The following is a 1,276-nucleotide window of genomic DNA, read 5'->3' as shown; positions in this document are numbered from 1 at the left end:
TATCATTATCCTAGAGAAGGGAAACCTGGTAGTTGACCCAAGAACTCTTTCCAGTATATGAAGAGTTATTTTAGAGGATAGAGACTGATTGTTCTCCTCTGTCACTTAGAACAAGACAGAAAGGGATTGTACTGTCGCATTTATGAGAATTACTAAACACTGGGCTGATTCACTTTCCTGAAGATCTTTTTAAAGAGAATTGTTACTTATCAGTCTGAGATGTCCATCTGTAATGACTAGGACATAGATTAGATTACTCCTCTGGGTTTTACTTTGTCTTGGCCTCTATAAAATAGCCTACTATGCAAAATGATCTTTCCTCCTCTTTTCTTTTTTTTTTTAGGCTATCTTATATTTTATCCACGTGATGGATCACATTGCTGTGAAGGAATATGTCTTAGTATATTTTCACACACTGACCAGTGAATACAATCACCTGGACTCTGACTTCCTGAAGAAACTCTACGATGTTGTTGATGTCAAGTTAGTTATTTTTGCAAATTATGAAGGGGAAATAACTTCTTTCTTTTTTAAGATTAAGCAATAGAAACCATTGCTATATATTCTGTGAAAGGATATTTCAAATAACAAAGATTTTTATCATACATAGATTAGATATTTTAAACATAAGAGGCCCTCCTTAACTCATACTTACTTTGTATTAACATAAATTCATATGAAAACTTTCCCCCGCTTTTAAACACCTTGGAAAAGGTTTGAGGTCAATATTTTATACACAACCAATTGTGTATAATTTGAGGTCAATATTTTTATATACAACCAATTGTTATGTATAGAATAACTTCTATTTATATGATGTTTGTTAGAAAAGATATTATATCTACATTTGAAAGATAGGAGAATATTGACATTCTGAAAGATGAAGTATGTTATCCAAAGTCTTACAAAAGTAAATGCAGAATTTGGACTTGAACCCAGGCTACTGACTTAGAGCTAGAAAATTATTTTCATTAAACTATATTTCCCTGGAAGTGATAATGAAAATTTTAACCAGAAAATGTATGACACTCTACTACAGCAAAGATCAAATGTAATGCTTTAAATTTTTTCTCATTAATATATTTCCTAAATAAAAAAGGCACTTTTCCCTCTTATTTGCTATTTAGTTATTTGTAGCTTCATAATGTGGATTACATTGAAAAGCCCAATTTTACAATAAGGGTACAAAAAAGGAGAATTACCATAAATTTCCAACTATCTTACTCCTCCCATTAAATCTCATCTTAACTGGGAATATTAAAGCTTTCATTACCCA

At 31.0% G+C, this 1,276-nt stretch overlaps 1 protein-coding gene across 1 annotated transcript in view; it reads left to right on the top strand.

Moving 5' to 3' along the window:
* GDAP2 (ganglioside induced differentiation associated protein 2) overlaps positions 1–1,276 on the top strand; it is a 138,555-nt gene that overhangs the window by 96,684 nt on the left and 40,595 nt on the right. Inside the window, exon 8 of the mRNA XM_012643423.1 lies at positions 344–487. Coding sequence (XP_012498877.1) covers positions 344–487 — 144 coding nt within the window. The remainder of the gene's footprint in view (positions 1–343; positions 488–1,276) is intronic.

Source organism: Propithecus coquereli, unplaced genomic scaffold, assembly GCF_000956105.1.
Source record: "Propithecus coquereli isolate 6110/MARCELLA unplaced genomic scaffold, Pcoq_1.0 Scaffold197, whole genome shotgun sequence".
Classification (NCBI taxonomy): Eukaryota; Metazoa; Chordata; class Mammalia; order Primates; family Indriidae; genus Propithecus; species Propithecus coquereli.
Note: the sequence above shows the minus strand (reverse complement) of the source record. Positions and strands in the feature narration are given on the sequence as shown.